Source organism: Budorcas taxicolor, chromosome 11 (assembly GCF_023091745.1).
Source record: "Budorcas taxicolor isolate Tak-1 chromosome 11, Takin1.1, whole genome shotgun sequence".
Lineage (NCBI taxonomy): Eukaryota > Metazoa > Chordata > Mammalia > Artiodactyla > Bovidae > Budorcas > Budorcas taxicolor.
In genome coordinates, this window is record NC_068920.1 from 85,354,588 (window position 1) to 85,372,366 (window position 17,779).

Sequence of the window (17,779 nt, forward strand, 5' to 3'; positions counted from 1 at the left end):
GATTTCCATTAAGGCTTTGACATCTTGGAATGAAAAGCGGACTGTAAGAGCAGAAGCCCAGTCCTCTACTCCGGCCATGCTGCCAGTTGGCCATTCATCACCAAAAATTCCCCAACAAATCCAAGGCTGTTGCTTAATCACCTCATATAAATCTCTATTAATCTTGCAAAGTCAAAACACAAATACATGACAAAAGTCTTTATGTATCCTCGATTTTGGGGTCAAAATGTTAAAAAATGGAACTGATCATCCAATGGCTCCAATGAACTTTTTTTTAAGCCTCCTTTTGGGGAATAAATAAATGACCTCCTCACTAATGTTTTAGTATCTATTAGACTGAATAAACTCAAGCTAAATGATCAAATAAACTGAAGAAGGAAAAAGCTGTTGGTGCTAAAATTTGAACCGACTTTCTTTTTTCTTTGCAATAACAGCAATGTTTCAAGCTAAACTCAAAAGAAACAGAAAATCCTTAGCAGGCACAAAGGAACATTTACTATTCCTCTTTCGTAAATTGCTGGGGACATAAAAGGGCCTCTTCAGCAGTGAAATTTGGAATACTTTGTATTATAACACATTTCGGGGAAAAGCATATGAGAATATAAGTCAGGGGTTGGCTTTAAGAAGGGCCCACCCGGACCCAGAAGTGGCTCAACTAAGAATGGAACTCCCGCTCTTTTTCGTGGCGCCTCGGAGGCTGTCGGCCGCTTCAGAATGAAGCTGAACATCTCTTTCCCGGCCACTGGCTGCCAGAAGCTCATTGAAGTGGACGATGAACGAAAACTTCGTACCTTCTACGAGAAGCGTATGGCCACAGAAGTTGCTGCTGACGCTCTGGGTGAAGAATGGAAGGGTTATGTGGTCCGAATCAGTGGCGGGAACGACAAGCAGGGTTTCCCCATGAAGCAGGGTGTCTTGACCCATGGCCGAGTTCGCTTGCTTCTGAGTAAGGGGCATTCCTGTTACAGACCAAGGAGGACTGGAGAGAGAAAGCGCAAATCTGTGCGGGGTTGCATTGTGGATGCCAATCTGAGTGTTCTCAATTTGGTCATCGTGAAGAAAGGGGAGAAGGATATTCCTGGACTCACTGATACTACAGTGCCTCGTCGCCTGGGTCCCAAAAGAGCTAGCAGAATCCGCAAACTGTTCAATCTCTCTAAAGAAGATGATGTCCGCCAATATGTTGTGCGAAAGCCCCTAAACAAAGACGGTAAGAAACCTAGGACTAAAGCACCCAAGATTCAGCGTCTCGTGACTCCCCGAGTTCTGCAACACAAACGCCGGCGTATTGCTCTGAAGAAACAGCGTACTAAGAAAAATAAAGAAGAGGCTGCAGAATATGCTAAACTTTTGGCCAAGAGAATGAAGGAGGCCAAAGAAAAACGGCAGGAGCAGATCGCCAAGAGACGGAGGCTGTCCTCCCTGAGAGCTTCTACTTCGAAGTCTGAGTCCAGTCAAAAATGAGGTGTTCTGAGAGTGACAAATAAAGCAGACCAGACACCAAAAAAAAAAAAAAAATAAAAAAAAAAAAAAAAAAAGAATGGAACTCCCAGTGCAGACCAACAGCTCTTAGGACAACACTCTCGGAGGACCTCAAGGACAGGGCAGGCATGTGGCAGGCTGAGCCTTCATCATTTATACCTGATTCTATACTTTCCTATTTAGGAAATTCAAAGTTATCCTGCCAGTGACATGGATAATCCAGAAAAACTCACACACGGGTTTGGGATATATTGTGTTCTGGCCATGTGTTTTCCTCTCAAACTCTATTCTAGGCTCTGAATACATCCTGATTAATATGGTAAAAGTGTGCTGTGGAGTAAGAGGAAGGCTGGTGTTACAGACCACCCACAGAGTGTAAAGTTCACACTTGGATAATAACGAGTTGACTGTACTGGAAACATAAAAGTGGCTTTCCTAGACTCTGGGCAAGGAAGCTGGAAACCCAGCGAATTTCAGTGATTCATGCCTTTGTTTTCTAGGCTGGAAAATCATGGAGGAAAATCAGAGAAGGGGAGGGAGAAGGATAATGAAAAGACTAGACTAGGAAACTGCAATCGGAACCACAGGGAAGGCCGAGAGGATTTTTCTAGCTGAAGAGGAGGCTGGTGGCAGCTTTGTCATCCATCTTCAGGCACTGTGCAACATGAAGGTCCTTTCAGATGGCTGGCCTGTTACTCCATCTCCTCCTTCCAAGAAGGAACTGACTCAGGAAGCCAGAAGATGATGAATTTCTTTTTTTTTTTTTTCTGTCTTCAACTTTTTATTATAGAAGTCTTAAAGAATATACAAAAGTGGAGAGAATAAAATGATGAGGCCACATAGACCCACGACCAGACTTTAACAATTCTCAAAGTGTGTCTGCTCTTCTTAATCCTCTCCTCCCTCAAGCTGTATTAAAGCAAGTATCAGACATCATAAAGATGATGAATTTCTATGAGATTCATCAAGGGGCAGCAAACTAAGGGGGGCAGAATGTCCTTCCGTACAGAACTTGAAGAATAGGAGATTCAGATTTTGTCTTGGGGCAGTCCTTGCTGGAAGCTGAGGTTTCAATAAGATGATGTCCCTGACTTCCTGATTCCCAGGAATAACAGCTAAGAGGACCAGGCCCACTAATTGATAAACAGAGGAGAATATGAATATGATCATAATTCCTGTTCTCTCAGAAAAGGTATCTTGGGACCTTCTCTAAAAGCCACACAGAGGCAAATGATACTAGGCTTAAGGGAGCAGTTTTTGGAGAGGAAACAAAAATTGGACTAAAAATGAGAGGCTCCCTTTATTGGCATTTCAGTTACTAGAGAATTTCCCATCAATAATCCTGGTCAAAGCTATAGTTGCTTAGAAAACATAGAGCCTCACATCTCCACTCATTGAGAAATCCTTCATTAGATCCCTTTCTTTCTTTCCTTTTTAAATGTATTTGGCTGCACTGGGTCTTAGTTGTCGCACTCGGGGTCTCTGACCTCCACTGTGGCATGTGGGATCTAGTCCCCTGGCCAGGGATAGAACCTGGGTCCCGTGCATTGGGAGTGTGGAGTCTTAGCCACTGGACTGCCAGGGAAGTCCCTGGGTCCCTTTCACCTAAAGGTCTCCTTTAGGACCCTTCACTGTGTGGCTTCCATGCATTTCCTCAGTCCCATTTTCTGCCACATCCCTTATACTTTAGGTTTCAGAAGAGCTAACTTCTGTGTAGTTCTCCACACTTATCAAGGCATTCCACATTGCTATGTCTTTGCCTATGACATTCCCTGAGCTTGGAATACCCCTCATCTGTCATGACCACTTGGCAAAATTCTTAACTCTTGAAGGCATCCTGCCCACCACCCCCTAGGCTACTCCTGTACCTACTATATACTTCTGTTACCACACTTTCCATATTCAATGAAAATAATTTATTTACACATCTTTCTTACTTCCTGGATGGGGCACTTTGAAGCCAAGGCTAGTTCCTCCTATATCTTTGCATCACTACAGCTCCTAACACAGAGGTTATCGTGTAGTCTACGCTCAATGAGACTTTGCTGAATTCCACTGATTTGTGGGTCTCACATTAGCCATTGTTTGCCTCACCACATAAGGTGGGGAGCCCAAGGAAAGTGAAGAAAAGCACATTTTCTGAAGAATAAAAAAGAGGCTGCTATGTTAGACAACCAAGATACTAATCATTAATCAAAGGCAACATACTACAGCGTGGAATGTGGTAGGCTGTGGGCCTCTGCTGGACTCCTTTCTCCTGGAATCACAGAGGATGCACACGGGGGTGGCAAATTCTCGCAATAACACTGTCCAACCAATGTCAGGTTCTGAGACACAGATATTGAACACTGTGTTACACAGAGGCCTTCCTGTATATTCGAGAAAGTTGAGAAATTCTTCTTACTCCATCTTTCACACAGAAAATGCTTTAAGTTTCAGAATAAACTAATGATGGCAAGAATGAAAAAAAAAATGTATCTAGCCTCCTTTGCCTGGCTTATTCAAGCTCCTCCACTACATACCTAAAATGGCAATTTGTATCTTTTTCTTATTCAGCCCCTCTGGGCCCCTCTGTGCCTGCTTAAGTCTTACACCAGTCTCTCATCTCTGAGTTGCCATGGTGTCCGGTAGTCTGCACCACATGATTCAGTCAATTACTGCCTTTCATTGCTAGGTTATCTAACACAGGACTGAGCACATAGCAGATTCAAAAAAACCAAACTGGTGGACAGATAAAAAGCCATAGTACATGCCCGCCCCGTCACCCAGCAGTTTTAGAAAAATTGTCAAGAAAATATTTTTCTTTCTTTACCACAACCCAAAGTTTGAAAAAGATATATAACTCCAGCAAGTTTAGAAAACTCATGCCAGTGACTTTTAAAACTCCCACAACCAGGAACAGCATTTCTCCAGTGTATTCCTAACCCCCGATAACTCCGTGCTCATGTGGGGCTTTAACATACCTCTTGGCCAGCCAGAGCTTGGCTTTGGTACAAACAGCGACGTCAGCCAGTTCCTGCTGAAAGTATGTATTCATTCTGTATTTGGAGTCTGAGAAGGCTTGTAACAAATGAAAAACCTAAACCAAACAAAAAAAAAAGAGAGAGAGAGAAAAAGCAATATCCTGCTGTGAAAATATATTTTTCCTAAATGTCCAGTTCTTCCCTCTTAGGTTTCCTCAAAATATTCCCCTCAAAGGAAACAGGCACCTGCAGAATGTGGCTCTGGCCTCTTTGCAGGAAAAGCATGTTGATTTTGGAAGGACGCAGCAAGTGGCAAAAACCTTATGTCTTTCATCTGTACCTGTGCTCTGGGTTCCTTACCCAGTTTAGAAAAAGATGGCTATTCTGTGGCCAGTCATTAGATGCAAGAGTTTATTACTTATAAACAGTCTAAAAATTTATTTTAGCAAAGAAATACAAACATCTTTATCTTAGCAGTCTCATGAAAAAAATAAAAGTACTTTAAAAAATTATTTCTGCATTTATTTATTTTTGGTTGTGCTAGGTCTTCGCTACCTGCACAGGCTTTTTCTCTAGTTGCAGAGGGTGGGGGCTCCTCTCTAGTTCCAGTGCACGGGCTTCCCATTGCGGTGGCTTCTCTTGTTGCAGAGCAGAGGCTTTAGGGTACCTGGGCTCAGCGCTCCCTGCATCTAGAGCACAGGCTCAACAGCTGTGGCACACAGGCTTGGTTGCTCCACGGATCCTCCTAGATCTGGGATTGAACCCATGTCTCCTGCACTGGCAGGCAGGTTCTTATCTCCTGAGCCACCAGGGAAGGCCCTCAAACAGTATTTTTTAAAGTCAAAATCTGACTACACAGGAAAAAAAATCAACTGTCTGTGAGTCTAATCTGGTTTGGGGCTTATCAGAATGGGCTTGGCTGAAGAAGCAGGCTGTAATGACGCCTGCCTTTGCAAATACTGGATAGTGATGTTTGTAAACTACTGAGATTTTTCAGATCTTTTCTAAGATGTCAGGAGCTGAGGCAGCAGTGCAGAACCCTGCTTTCTTACTCTTCCATGACATTATACATTAGAATTGAGCAGAGCAAGACAAATCCTGTTGTCTCTCTCTAGCTGCCTATATTCAGAACGAAGGCCACAGTTCCAGCAAGGCCATGGCACAGGCCATGTGTGTGTGTACTGGTTTGTGTCCATATGTGTGCCTTGGGTTCATTCAGTGATGACACTAACAAAGCCTCGGTGAGAAGTACTAACCTGCAGCAGAGAACAAAAGTGGATGAGGGCATAAACGAGATCCACTGACCTTAGCTAGTATCAAGGGAAAAGACATATCAGAGAAATCCTTCAGCTCCTTTATCAAGGGGAGGCGGAGGGTGGAGCAAAGCAAGCACAGATAAACACATTAAGAACTTGGAAAGCCTATTTTAATAATCAGAGTGTTTTCTCTCTCTGTTGTATCCTTTACTGGGGCTGCAGATGATTCTTTCTAAACAGCAAGATTCCACTTTTTCTTCTCTTTCTCTCCTGTCAATAAAGGGCATAACTTTGCGAGTTAAGTATGGAAAGGAAGTAATGAGAAAAAGCAAAAGGTCAAGATAAGAGATCCAGAGCCATCAGACCCTAAATGGAGTCTGAGCAGGCAGGTTTTCCTGGCTCAGAGATCTGCAATTTCCAACAACAAATATATGCTGTGCGAGCACCTCTGGTTTAGAGTCAGTTTTGATTATTTTATTGTATGGAATTGCTATTTAAAAAAAATTTTTTTTTTCCCCTAAATAGGAGAAGGCACACAAGTCCCAGAGTGGAGCCTGAAAACGCTTTCTCTAATAATGGATCTGTTATTTCAGAAGCAACAGATCAAATATCACTACTTCACCGCACCCCCATAGGGACCTATACCGCCCGTCGTGAAGTCTGGAGCAGTGGTTCTGGCTGGGGCTTCTGTTCTCATGTGGTGACTGCCAGAGTGAAAAAAAATCACCTCCCTCTGCCCGAATCCCCACCATTCTGAGAGAGTTGGCAAAGCCACTGGGCCTTACTTTACTTTTCTCCACAGCTGCACAGAACCAACCACCGCGGCTTTTCATGGTGTCACAGGACTGTAATTAATCAGCAGACACCAGCAAAATACATGACTTTGGAATTTACTTATAAAGAAAGCTGTGAGATTTTTCAAACGCCTCTCATTTAGAAGCAATCACTTCAAAAATAACTCCTGATGGATGTTTAAACTTCGTCCTATATTTGCTCACCTTACTTGGCAAAAACAAGGCTGTTTTTGAAACGCTTGGTAGCTCTGGTTTATGAAAACGGGCCTATGAGTCCATCAATTCTGTCACCTTGGGCACAAACCAGACAACAATTGTGATCCTGGTTATTCACCAGGAACGGAGTGCGGTCTGTTTACATGGGGCCAATGGGGGAAGGTATACTTAGAAGAACCTTGGTGGAAATAAACATGCAGGAGAAACAGAGCGATATATGTGAAAGATGGGGTCAGAGGAGACAAGGAAAATGGGGGCGGGGAGGAGGGGGAGAGAAGACAGAGGGCAGCGAAGGAGAAAAAGAGGCTTGTGAGCACAGGTCTGAAACAGGTTACTGTGCTTGAGAAAAAGTTTTCTTTAAAGATAATTAATAAAAATGTTTGAATATATGACTACCCTCCTATCACATGACGAGTGCTGGGTTTGAGACTTCCCTGCTGGTCCAGTGGTTGAGATTCCATGCCTCCAACGCAGGGGCTGAGGGTTCAATCCCTGGTCAGGGAACTAAGATCCCACAGTATGTGCGGTATAGCCAAAAAAAAGAGTGCTGGCTTAATTCTCTCAAGGAAAATGAGGCCATCCTTTGCATGAAGTTCAGAAGTGAGGCCAGACTTCTGGAACTCTGGTCCAAGGTCAGGTCTGGGAGTTCTAGGCAGCTCCAGGAAGGATCATTTGTCCATCAACTCTGCAAGGATGGCAGGGGTGAGGCGGCTCCTCCCCCCAACTCCCTTTCTGACGTTCTGGTCCAGAGGAACTTTGGGCAAACAGCATGGCCAAGCCCAGGCCTGGGATAATTAGGAAACTGCATTAAACCAAACACAGAGAAACCCAAGCTGCCAGACCTGAGGATGATGACTAACTGGACCCACAAGAGAACCCTGAGAAGTTCAGTGTCTTCAGGTGTCCCAAGGTGGCAACAGGATTACAACATTCAGTCCAAAAATATTTGTTAAACAACTATTATTACCAGGCGCTATCCTAGGGGCTGCAGCCGAGAACACAAAGAATCCCTGCTTTGCTGCAGCTTACATTCCAGTCGTACATAAACAAAAATATCAGTCGTTTCCCAGACTCTGCCTGGTTGGGATTTATAACCTGCACAATGGCCTCGCCATCATTCTGCTCTTCCACACGACCTTCCAGCCTCCACCACACCCAGGGCAGAGCAGGGTTCAACAAGCATTTGCTGAACTGATGCCGATGTTTGGTGCCTCTTCCTCTATGACCTCTGCCTTTAGGACACACACCCATGGGTTTGGTGAGGGGCTGGTGGTGCCAAGCCCAAGTCATGAGCAGAGTCACAGAGCTGGATAGTGCACGTTTCTTACTCCATGGATTCCTAACCTAGTGGACTGCTAGCCCAGTGGGAAAAGCGGGGAGGCTAGGTCGACGATCAGAACGCAACCCTGTTGAAGCGGGTGAGAGGAGAAGGGACTTTGGAGCCAAGCGGACTTTGGTGAAAACCTAGTTTCTAGCTGTAGGCTTTGTTTACCCCACAGTAAAGAGTATAATATTATCTATAATATAATGAGTATAATATTATCTGCAATATAAAGAGTAAAATAACATCTATCTGGTAGAACTACAGAAAGATTTCAAAGAACATATATATAGATAAATAGTACTTGGCACATGCTAGGCACCTGACCAAAACGCTAGTTCTCTTTTTCCATCTCTTCCCTCCCTTCCAGCCCTCATTCTAAAAATAAACAGAGAAAGCTTTGCAGGAAGAATGATAGCCATATGCAGCCTTGAAAAGAATCTTGCCAGAATTGGGAGGAAGAAGACACAAGCAGAGGAAACTGAATTATTAAAAAGTGTTAAAGAGTATTAAAATATTGGTATTGCCAACAAAAAAGTGAACATTAACTTAAACTATTAATTTTTAATTTAATTTAAAATAAATACACATAAAATACTAAATATACTTTATAATGCAAAATAATAAATATAGTTTTATTAACTAAATTAATTTAGTTAATAATGATGTATCAATATAGGTTCATTAATTGTAATAAACATACCACTCTAATACATAATACTAATAACAGGAGAAAACTGGGGAGAGGGGGTAGGGAAGAGAGGAATGACATGGGAACTATCTGTACTCATGTTTTCTGAAAATCCAAAACTGTTCTACAAAAACCCCATTCAGTAAAAGAAAAATATTGGGACTGCTCAGGGGACAGCAAATAGTTGCAGGTAACAAGAGTGAGCCAGGACGTGTGCAGGGTGGTGGGAGACACAGCTGAAGAGAGGGGTCAGGTTAGACAGGGAAGGATCTCAAAGGCAGCATCAAGGGATGTGTGCTCTGTTCTCGAGACAGCAAAGACCGCTTCAGAGATCAGATCTCTAATTCGAAAAGGAAAGGCCAGGGACAGTGAGGAGGCTGGGTCAGAAGGGGTCAGGTGAGTGAGACTGCTGCCAGTCTAGACAAAAGGTGGTGGGGCTTGAAACCAGAGCCTGTAAACCAAGAACAGACTGTGGACCAAAAGTGGCTGCAGATGTTTTATTTGGCTTACAAGGTATTTTGAAGTCGCCATTTGTGAACTGGGAGATTTCACATCAAAATCAACCTGACGTTGAAACTCTTTGGAAAAATGAGAAGATCCAACAATTTTGTGACACCCCTACTTCATGCCGATCTAAATGATGGCAGCAGCAGAATGCAGAGGGAAGGATGCCGCTGAGAGACGTTTTGGAGGCAGAAGAAGCAGGACCTGGCAGATGCTGAAGACCCGGCATTGAAGGTCAGGAAAGCGACCTTCCCCCAGGGCAGCTGGGGATGGAGGGCCAGGCTTCAAGACCAGGATCATGAGAATAGGTGGCAGGACTGGGAATGAGGGATGGGGAGTTAATGAGTTTGGTCAGGAATATCCATGTGACGCTTGTTAGGGTAATTTATCTTGCAAACCAGGAATTCTTCTGAGAGTGAAAAAGAGCTCTATTAATAATCATACTGGGACAGACCGAGACAGTTGGTGACCTCCAGCCATGGCAGACCCCTTGGAGAAAGGTTAGAGTGGACTTAGGGATGTCTCCAGCATACACACGTACACAAAAACAAAAAACCCCCAAAAACAAAAACAGGAGAAAGCTTTATTGACTTAAGATAGTTGTCAGAAGGAGACAAATACATACAGAAAACAACCAAGTGCAAACCAGCATCATCACCCCCGACTCTCACAGGCCTGGGACTGCCCAGAGATGAGGCGGTCACACCTGCTCTGAGGAGGGGGTGGTCAGGAAGCAGCTAGAGGGACCTAAGACTCCTTGCCCCTGAGATGCAAGCCTTAATGAAACTCTGGGAGAATCTGAAATGAGTCTGGAGAACAGTCAGCCTCTGCCCACCCTCATCCCATGCTAAACACAGAGAGACTGAGGGGCACCCCCAAACATCTTGGTAAAGCATGGGGTCCATTTTCGCAGCTTTGAATCTCAAAAGTGACTCCACAGAGCAAATGGAATGCTCTTTGAATAAATGCCACAGGCCTAAAGAGAGTCATGAGTCAGATCCCTGAAAGAACTCGAGCTGCACCAGTGAAATACGTCTGGTTTATGCTATTGGACTAAAATAGTGACTTGTGTTAGACAAGATCAAGATGATATATGGCTGTTTGGGAATGCAACGCTAAGATGGCTTTTCCTCTCCACCAAGCATGGCTTCTAGGCAATTTCCCCCCTTATAAGATCAACAGCAGCTGAGTTCCAGAAACCAGCAGGATTCAGCAATAACAGGACCAGGTTTAGCCAGGCCGTGAAAAAGGACAACTCGGAAGAGAAAAGGGAGGTTCATTTCAGAGGTCAGATATAAATGAGGTGAAGGTATCCTTATCAGGAACAATCCTGCTGAAGACCCACAAATCTATCCCCCTTTGCAGCTGTATTTATTTCCTTAAAAACAAAAGCCTGGTCTTCTTGGGCAGCACACAGACTGGGGGCGAACACTTCTGCCGCTATCACGTTCAGTACCAAGTATAAAATTTCTGTATCTGCTACTCTGCCTCCTGGCTTTCTCTCCACGCTGCTCCAACCCCCACAGCAAAGTCAGAGCCACATTTTTCCAAGCTCAGTGTTTACACAGGATTTTATTTCGGCTGGTAAAACATCTGTATTTTTTCAAGGACTTAAATAAATGATCTATGCCGGGAATGTACAGTATAGGGTGATGTCAGGCCCCCTTTTCTTTTCGACTCACTGGGCAGAACAGGCAAACATTGTTTCAGCCTGTAGCTGGGAATGTGAATATTTATCCTGTCGACTTAATTCATACAAACAGAACGAAAGGCAGGCAGGCAGAAGTATTTTATGGCTTTAAGTCAGACTGAAAGGAGGTGGGGTGAGAAGGGGGGTGGCTGAAGAAGGAATCTAAACTTTCTAATTCACAGAAACATGCCTAATCATAGAACTGCTGGGAAACGGATACAGCAAAAATTATTTAAAAGACAGATTGTGTTTATTTTTTTGCATGTGTGTGTTTGGGAGGGGCAGGTGAAGTTGGAAAAGTGAGAGAGAGAAGAGTTCTCTAACTTCTATGCCATTTCCAATCATTACAATGTGTTTGAGGACTTAATTTTCTGCTTTAGGCATATTAATCTTATTCTTAACTAGACCACAGGCTTCTGACTCCCACAGTGCAGAGCACAGCACTTGCTGGGTACATGTACCTGCCTGTGTCATCTGTACAGACAGTTCCACATACTCTTCTTTGTTACCTGCCCTGGAGGGTTACTGGGTGGACTGGAGGTGTGACCCTAGGATGCTGGTCATCCAGAACAGGCTTAGTGGGCATGTGCCACCCACGGCTACTTACTGATCTAACCTTAGGCTGGAGGGCAGGTCCAGGAAGCATTTCAAGTGGTTTCTCCCCCAAACCGCAACCTGTTTATCAGACAAGGACAGATCCTTAGAACGGTCTGGGTGAATTCCCAAAAGGTGACACTTGGCTGTGTTGTGTTGCTGCTGCCAGGAAAAGGATGCTAATTACAAAGCGTCATTACTTCCTAGCTGACTCTGGCTTGGGAAGCAGGCCATGAATATCTCTAAGGATTAAAATGTACAAAAACAAAGTCTGTGGGGACCTAGAAATTCACTTTGTGTCTCAAATGCATGGCTTCTCCTCTGGTAACACTCCTACTGTTTCAGTTCAGGAACCAAAAGATCTTACACCTAGATGATGCAAACAACTTAACGACTGGTCTGTCTCCAAAATTCATTTTACACATGACTGCAGAGGATTCTTAAAAGCCAAGCCCTGATCGCATCACTCCCATATTCAAAATCCTTCAATGATTTCCAGTGTCCTAAAATAATCTTCTGGGCACTGAAGGCTCAACCTGTCTTTCTAGTTTCCCCTCCAACTTCCTCCACTTCATGACCTACTCTGTGGCTGTGAGCGATGATTTCCCATTCCTGACAATGCTTTTCCATCTAGGAACTTCCTTCCATTTCTCCCCACAACCTCTCCAGCTCTGCCTACTGAAATTCATTCATACTGTAAGACTCAGCTTATATACTACCTCCTCCATAAAGTCTTGCTCAGCTTTTATCACCACCTCCTATCCCCACCCTACTTTCCTACACAGTGCCCAGTGACTCATTTCATTTGATTTCTTCTTTTAACTTTTTAAACCCTGTCATCATGGTTATCAATCCACAATTTCCCTTTCCTGGAGCATGGCTCACTGAAGGAAAGGACTGCATCTTGTTCTTTGTAGCCTCTGGACTCCAGGGATATACAGCTTTATCTGGCAGAAAGAGACTCAATCAACAGAGCATGTATCCATCTAGAGTACTACCCTGGCCCCTTGCCTGGGTGGCAGGAGCAGAACCTATATTTGCAGCAGCAGGTAGAATGCTAAGAGTCAACTCTCTAAACTCTCCCCACACAATAGGGTTGGAGGAAACACACAGTATTAATAAGAGAGTACAAGAACACTCCAGGATTCTTGCCTGGGAAATCCCAAGGACAGAGGAGCCTGGTGGGCTACAGTCCACAGGGTTGCAAAGAGTCCGACATGACTTAGCAATTAAAACAACAAAACAATAAGCAGTGAGTATACATTTGTCTTAGATCATCTCTGGCCTGCAGTGAGAAGTTCCATCACCCAGAAGAAGTGTCAAGGATGCCAAGGAGTTGGGTTAGGATGAGGTTTAGAGTTAGTTTTCACCAAACATACAGAGAAAGGCTTGCTTAGCAAGAACTAACAATTTACAAAACACTGATATAATATCTGTTCTAACTTAAGAGTTTCTAGCTTTAGAACACAAACATATTTCTGAAAAGCTACATACAACATTTTTCAAATTACAAATTATTTCATTGTAAAATAAATCCCAGTTTAAATTATTTAGGGACAGCTTTATTATATGTGATAACTTATTTTTTCTAATATCTGGATCCTCAAACTATTGAGTTTCCTGAGATCAACAAGTAACTCTCTAATGCAGTAAACCTCACTAAGGAAAAATAAAATTTGTTTACTCAAGACAGTTAATTGAAAACAATACAGGGAATTCCCTGGTGGTCCAGTGGTTAGCAGGCTTCCCTAGTAGCTCAGACAGTAAAGAATCTGCCTGTAACATAGAAGACTTGGGTGTGATCCCTGGGTCAGAAAGATTCCCTGGAGGAGGGCATGACAACCCACTCCAGTATTCTTGCCTGGAGAATCCCATGGACAGAGGAGTCTGGCAGGCTACGGTCCACAAGGTCACAAAGAGATGGATAAAACTGAAGCGGCTTAGCCTGCCTGTCAGTGGTTAGGACTCAGCACTTTCACTGCTGTGGCCCTGGTTTCATCCCTGGTCAGGGAACTAAGATCTTGTAAGCTGTGTGTCATGGCCAGGAAAAAAAAAAAAAACTGAAGTTGAGTGTTGGGCATAAGGGATTCGTTATATTATTCTGTCTATATTTGTGTATATTTAAATTTTTTATAAAAAAATTAAAAAATATTTACAGAGGGAGAGAAGGGAAAGAAAAAAAAAAAACCAGCTATAGGACATAGAGATGAAATCAATATAAAAAGATCTTATGATCTTGTGCAAGAAATAAGATATGCACATAAATAAAATTCAAGGTAAAAAACAGTAAGTGTTGTAAGAGAGATAGAGAACAGAAGGTCCAGATATAACTGAAAGAAGATGATAAAAGCGACACAAACAGTAGTGAAAAGATTGACTTACTTAAGATGGACATGGAACAACAGACTGGTTCCAAATAGGAAAAGGAGTACGTCAAGGCTGTATACTGTCACCCTGCTTATTTAACTTATATGCTGAGTACATCGTTAGAAATGCTGGGCTGGATGAAGTACAAGCTGGAATCAAGACTGCCGGGAGAAATATCAATAACCTCAGATATGCAGATGACACCACCCTTATGGCAGAAAGTGAAGAGGAACTAAAAAGCCTCTTGATGAAAGTGAAAGAAGAGAGTGAAAAAGTTGGCTTAAAGCTCAACATTCAGAAAATGAAGATCATGGCATCTGGTCCCCTCACTTCATGGGAAATAGATGGGGAAACAGTGGAAACAGTGTCAGACTTTATTTTGGGCTCCAAAATCAGTGCAGATGGTGATTGCAGCCATGAAATTAAAAGACGCTTACTCCTTGGAAGGAAAGTTATGACCAACCTAGATAGCATATTCAAAAGCAGAGACATTACTTTGCCAACAAAGCTCCATCTAGTCCAGGCTATGGTTTTTCCAGTGGTCATGTATGGATGTGAAAGTTGGACTGTGAAGAAAGCTGAGCACTGAAGAATTGATGCTTTTGAACTGTGGTGTTGGAGAAGACTCTTGAGAGTCCCTTAGACTGCAAGGAGATCCAACCAGTCCATTCTGAAGGAGATCAGTCCTGGGTGTTCATTGGAAGGACTGATGCTGAGGCTGAAACTCCAATACTTTGGCCACCTCATGTGAAGAGTTGACTCACTGGAAAAGACTCTGATGCTGGGAGGGATTAGGGGCAGGAGGAGAAGGGGACAACAGAGGATGAGATGGCAGGATGGCATCACCGACTCGATGGACATGAGTTTGGGTGAATTCCGGGAGTTCGTGATGGACAGAGAGGCCTGGCGTGCTGCGATTCACGGGGTCGCAAAGAGTCGGACACAACTGAGTGACTGAACTGTACTGAAGATAGACAACCAACTAGTTCTTTGAGAAATAATATAGTTGGGTCTGTATCCAAATACTTGTACTACATAAATTTAAGATGGAGAAAATAATCAAATGTTAAGAAAGAAGAAACCATAAAAATGGCAGAAGAAAACAGGAAAATGTTTTACGATTTTCAGGCAAAAACAGACTAAGAATGAACACAAAGCTATGAATAAAAAAATAAGAAGCAGAAAAATGATGTGTTTATAACATAAAAACTGAAATATTTTGTGTAGTGAAAACTACCAGGAATATTCAAAAGTATAGGTAAGCCAGGGGTAAAATATTTGCTAATTCCCCTAAGGAACAAAGCTCTTGCAAATTAATAACAAAAATGAAAGTAACTGAGTGAAATGTGGCAGGGAGTTACACACTTCCTCATTCATAGCACCCTCAGCACCTCAATAATCTTTTCATGGTGCCTCTAGGCCAAAGGAAATACCTAACAGTTCCATTTATTAAGTAGTTAGGTCCAAACAACCTAATAAGTATTTATGCCCTACAACTTAGGACCTGTTTGAAAAAATAAGACACATAAGTTGAAAGCAAAAATATTTTTATTTCATTCTTTAATAACCACAATTACTTACTAATGGGATGTGTGTGCCTGCTGGATACTTTATAACTCTACAAGCTCTGGAAATCTCGGGACTCCACTACCCTCGTTCCTGTTCCACATGGATTTTCTCGTGGGACTAGCTCTTTATTACAGCAACTATCAAACACTCAACTTTGCAAAGACATACAGAATCATCAAAAGGAATGCAGTGTGAGCTAATGCTGATAACTGTAAATGACTTCAAGCGAGTAGTTCACACAATATCTCACAGATGGTAAGTGTCATTGTCCTTCTCGCCCCCAAACTGAAAATATCCCACAACACTTTGGCACACACTTTGGGAACGGCAAATCTGTTTAGCCGAGAACATAAACAAGCAATTCACAGATGAAATACAAATAGCCAATAAACACATGAGGACATGAGGACACATGTTTAGTTTCATTAACGTTTAAGGAAGGGCAATTCAAACAATGAATTTTTAAAAGAAAAAAACAGTAATAAGCAGAGAATTTTCTCTAAAGGGTAGGGCCCATCAATATTGGGATAAGGAAACAGACATTCTCATTCATGGTGGGAGGAGGAACTATCTCAACTTTTTCGGGAGGTAAGGAGCAGGGCCACATTGCTGCACACGCAATGTATTCTATATAGATGGGGTCATCTGTTTGTTAGACAAAGCAGCAATTTGGAAGTGTCACTCTTGCTATCAACATGGAAATACCCATTTCTAGGAATTTATCTCACAGAAACATTTACAGGTATGGGCACAGAAACAGATGCCCAAGGATGATCTCAAGCAGCACTTACTATAAGAGGAAAGTTTAGAACCAGTCAATACAGGACCAGTTGAAAAAATGATGGGATATTCCTACATAGTATCCCATCATGTCTAGCCAAGCAGTGCCTTCATTAAAAATAATGTTGTAGATTTATATGGATCAACATGAAAATATCTCTAAGACACACTGGTAAGTGAAAAAACAAGCTGCAAAAATAGTATGATCCCATTTTTCCTGATGCCAAATTATTAACATCATGGGGGTTGGACTTCTACATGCGACACTGTACATTTCTGTAGTTTAGAAAGTTTCGCAGTAAGAATGTATTACTTTTTAAAACTTCTGATTTTGAAATAATTACAGCTGACCCTTGAACAACACAGGTTTGAATTGCGAGGGTCCATTTATACATGCAGATTTCTCAGCAATAAATACTACAGTACCACAATCTATGATTGGTTGAATCCGAGGATGCAGAGAAACCTTGGCAACGGAGGGCTGACTTTGAGTTCATTGTTCAAGGGCTAAGTGTAGAGCTTCATCATAACAAGTTGCAAAAATAGAGCTGTTCCTTTCAGTCAGCATCCTCTAACTGTGACACCTTATGTAACTGTAGTTCTATAACCAAAGCAGAAAACTGACAGTCACATTACTGTTAACTAGACTATATATCTTATTCAGTTGTCATCATATTTTACATGTATTTATTTGTGTGTTTGTGTTGGAGCAGGTGGACAGTTTTAGCCCATGCCTGGATTTGTGTAGCCACCACCGAAATCAAGATACAAACTGTCTCATCACCACAAAGGAAGAAGAGCATTATTTCTGGTATCAGAAATAATAAAACAAAATAACATTCTTTTTATCATATATTTCCCAACTTAAACTCAGTATGAAAATTCATATACTAATAATTATTGGGACGGGTGGCTGTGTGGCATTTTTCACCACAGAAATCAAAGAAAAGGAACTTTCAACACATCAAAGAGGTGTTCTGACTTTTCCAAGGCTCCCCCTGGGTTCCTCCTCTGACTGTTCAGATCTGTGCCCAAACAAAGTGAGGAAGAGCCAGTCGGGGGAGAGACCCACTGAGGGTGGAAAAGGCTGGCCACTGGGGAGGTGGGGAAGGGCCAGCTGGAGAGAGAGCTGCAGGAGTATCTATCTCCAGGGTTGTCTCCAGCAAACAAAGCCAAAGGAAATGCAGAGTTATTACACTAATTTGTATTTCCCAGACTTTAGAGAAGCTGTAAAATGTGCCTTATAAAAAGGGTTTGACCCACAGAAGTGCCTGGCTTTCTGCATCTGGACTTTAGGCTTGTAACTCCAGCTGCCCAGTGAGGAGGTTTGGGGCAAAAGCCCCACAAACCTGGGCCTGGGCCAGAGACAGCCTCAGAGTCTGCTGGCTTCTTAGCACACTGTGCTAACAGAGATGCCTCCTTCTGAAAAATGAAAATGGAAAAAAAGTGGGGTTTTGTGTGGGTTTTTTTTGACTCTGTAGTTTGTAGCTTATTTCAAAGGTCATCAAAGTAAACAAAAGGAAAAGACTGCGACTCTTTATAAGTCAAAAAG

At 42.7% G+C, this 17,779-nt stretch overlaps 2 protein-coding genes across 2 annotated transcripts in view; one reads left to right on the forward strand and one right to left on the reverse strand.

The window, feature by feature from the left end:
* Positions 1-17,779, reverse strand: part of THADA (THADA armadillo repeat containing) — a 324,132-nt gene that overhangs the window by 97,680 nt on the left and 208,673 nt on the right. Inside the window, exon 29 of the mRNA XM_052647551.1 lies at positions 4,446-4,561. Coding sequence (XP_052503511.1) covers positions 4,446-4,561 — 116 coding nt within the window. The remainder of the gene's footprint in view (positions 1-4,445; positions 4,562-17,779) is intronic.
* LOC128055152 (40S ribosomal protein S6) lies at positions 680-1,509 on the forward strand. Its single transcript, XM_052647552.1, has one exon. The coding sequence runs from the start codon at positions 715-717 to the stop codon at positions 1,462-1,464; it is 750 nt and encodes a 249-aa protein (XP_052503512.1). The 5' UTR covers positions 680-714; the 3' UTR covers positions 1,465-1,509.